This window comes from Tupaia chinensis, unplaced genomic scaffold (genome assembly GCF_000334495.1).
Source record: "Tupaia chinensis unplaced genomic scaffold, TupChi_1.0 Scaffold000567_1, whole genome shotgun sequence".
Classification (NCBI taxonomy): domain Eukaryota; kingdom Metazoa; phylum Chordata; class Mammalia; order Scandentia; family Tupaiidae; genus Tupaia; species Tupaia belangeri.
Window position 1 is genome coordinate 3,336,839 of NW_006160080.1, and position 2,422 is coordinate 3,339,260.

The 2,422-nt window shown below is 54.6% G+C and overlaps 1 protein-coding gene across 1 annotated transcript in view; it reads right to left on the reverse strand.

Moving 5' to 3' along the window:
• Positions 1–983: 983 nt before the first annotated feature.
• Positions 984–2,422, reverse strand: part of PHKA2 (phosphorylase kinase regulatory subunit alpha 2) — a gene marked incomplete in the record, with an annotated part of 84,256 nt that continues 82,817 nt past the window's right edge. The window contains 2 exon segments of the mRNA XM_027775475.1: positions 984–1,666; positions 2,239–2,410. Coding sequence (XP_027631276.1) covers positions 1,496–1,666; positions 2,239–2,410 — 343 coding nt within the window.

The following is a 2,422-nucleotide window of genomic DNA, read 5'->3' on the forward strand; positions in this document are numbered from 1 at the left end:
GCCAAAGGCAGGAGAAAACCCTAACTGGAGAGCAGCCAGGATAAAATCCTCAAGATCAAAGTTAACTGGCAGCAAGGCAATAGAGAATTACGCACACACAGCTGGCCCCTGTGGCGCAGAGGTTAAGAGCTATGGGGACCAGCAGTTAGCGTAATGACTATGTGATTGGACTCCCATGTAGTCGACCGCAGTTCGAGTCCTGGACCCAGTGACTTAAACTCACGCCGGGCGCGTGTGCGTGCATGCCCAAGATCCTGAGAGGAGAATGGAGGAGAAGGGATTGCGGCGTGGCCATCCCCCCGGGGTTTGGTCAGATATTAGCAGCATAGGCATTCCAGTTTCCGTTGAGTTGTCTATTTGCATCTTTGAATCAAACATATATTTCCTGTAAAGCTTATAATTGAGTATCTGTGTTTTGTTGTTTGTTTGTTTTGCTTTTTTGTTTTTTCGCATGCACTCACTGGAGAGACAGAGAGAGGGAGAAAGTGAGACATCAGCCCACAAGGAGGACCCTGTGGCTTAAACTCATACTGGGTGCACGTGCATGCATATCCAAGATCCCGAGAGGAGAATGGAGGAGAAGGGACTGTGGTATGGCCATCCACCCGGGGGGTGATTTCTCACTTTTTGTCTGTCTCTCCAGCGAGCAAAAGTGCCCTGTAGCAAAAAATCTCTCAAGAAAAAAGAGCTGTGCATTGGGAGCTGGATCCCACATGGCCAACGTGGCTCACATCCTGGCCCTGGTGGCTCAAAAAACACACTGCCAACCAAGCTCGGGTGCGGGCCCCAAATCCTGGGAGCGAGAAACAAGGACTGCAGTGTGACCACGCCCCGCTGGAGGGTGCTTTCTCTCCCTCCCCCCCCTCTGTTTTGTGAGTGCACACACCGTCTGGAAAGAAGCCAGAATTATGTCACACGAAGGCAGTCACGCCAACGCAACGTGAGGCTAAGAAAAGCAAGCATGGCACGAGATCACCCAGATGCCACAGGAAGAATGGTTCTATTTGGTAAACACGGGCCACGGCAGACTGCACCCCGTTAAGATGGTCCCCTCGTCAAGGGCTGCTTGTCTAGTTACTGCTGCGGGAAGGATCTTTCCATCTTGAAGATGTGTCACTGGCTCATCGAACCTATTTCTGGAGCTCTGCAAGAGCCAATTTAAGCCGGCTTCTCAGCTCACTCTGCACTCAAAAGAGCCCAATTTCCAATTCCACCTCAGAGCCCGTGAGACCAGATGCTGTGACAAATGTTCCAGCGAAATGAACCTGGAAGATGATCCCCGGGTGCTCCTGGGGGGAGCCAGGACTGTCAGCTCTGTCTGTGGCTCGAAGGTACATGGGTTTGGAGTGGAGTGCTGCCAGCTCCTCCCTGCCGGTGTTACTGATGGGACAGGCTTTGGTGGCAGCGAGGGGGGTCTTGGGGGCAGAAGAAAAGTTCCCAATGAGGCTGGGGGCAAGGGACAGGTTCAGAGTGTGGTCACAGTTACAGTGGGGCCCTACTGCATCTGGCAGCCTGAACTGGGCAGCAATTCCTGCAAATGAGAAGCCACTGCTTTGGTTAGGTAAGTCATTGTCCCATAAGCCCCACTTGGAGCACTGTCATAAAAGAAGTGGCAGATTCCAGTGGCTTGGTCTTGCTCCAGGGTGTCCACAGCGCCCACCGACACCTGCAGCAGGAAAAGGCAGAGGGAAGGAATGAGCAGAATCCACGTCCCCCCAGACCCCTGCAGGGACTCTGCCCCCCTGCAGGGACTCTGCCCGCTGGATGGCATGTGCTGGAGCTGGGCCACCATGGGCCAGCACTGGGCTTGCTGGAGAAGCGCTCCAATTCCCACGGCAGGAAGCCAGAGCCAGCTGGGGAACATTCCACCTCTGCTCTGGGCACTGTCCTGTCTTCCCGGACCCTAGTCTGCAGCTCTTTACTGATTCTAGTGACAGGGTAGGTTTGCCTCACTCCGGTTTATGCAGGGCCACTTCCGTAGCGAACAGTGGTGACTAACCTGTGCTGAGACAAGCCTGTCTATCCCCCAGGTCTTTAGATTTCCCAAGCGGCCACTGTGCCATTTTCTAACCAAATGGTTGACATTTTTTCACCATCTGTGATGACATTTTCTTTGTTCAAGTATATTCGTTCTTTCTGGACACAGACTCTCTGGCCTCAATGGAGATAAATGCCAGGCAGCCCATAGCCCTGCCCCGTCCCTGCCTGGCGGGCACGCCGGGTGTAGGGCCCATGCACCTGGTCCTGCAGGAACAGCTGGTTGGCCATCTGCACGATCTGGTCCACCTGGATGATGCCCCCGATGCTGTTCATCTCGGCATCCGACAGCAGCGTCAGCACCATGATGGCCTCCACCAGCAGCTGCCGGTACTCGGGCTGCGGCACGCGGGTCAGCACCGACTCCACGTGCCAGGCGAACTTG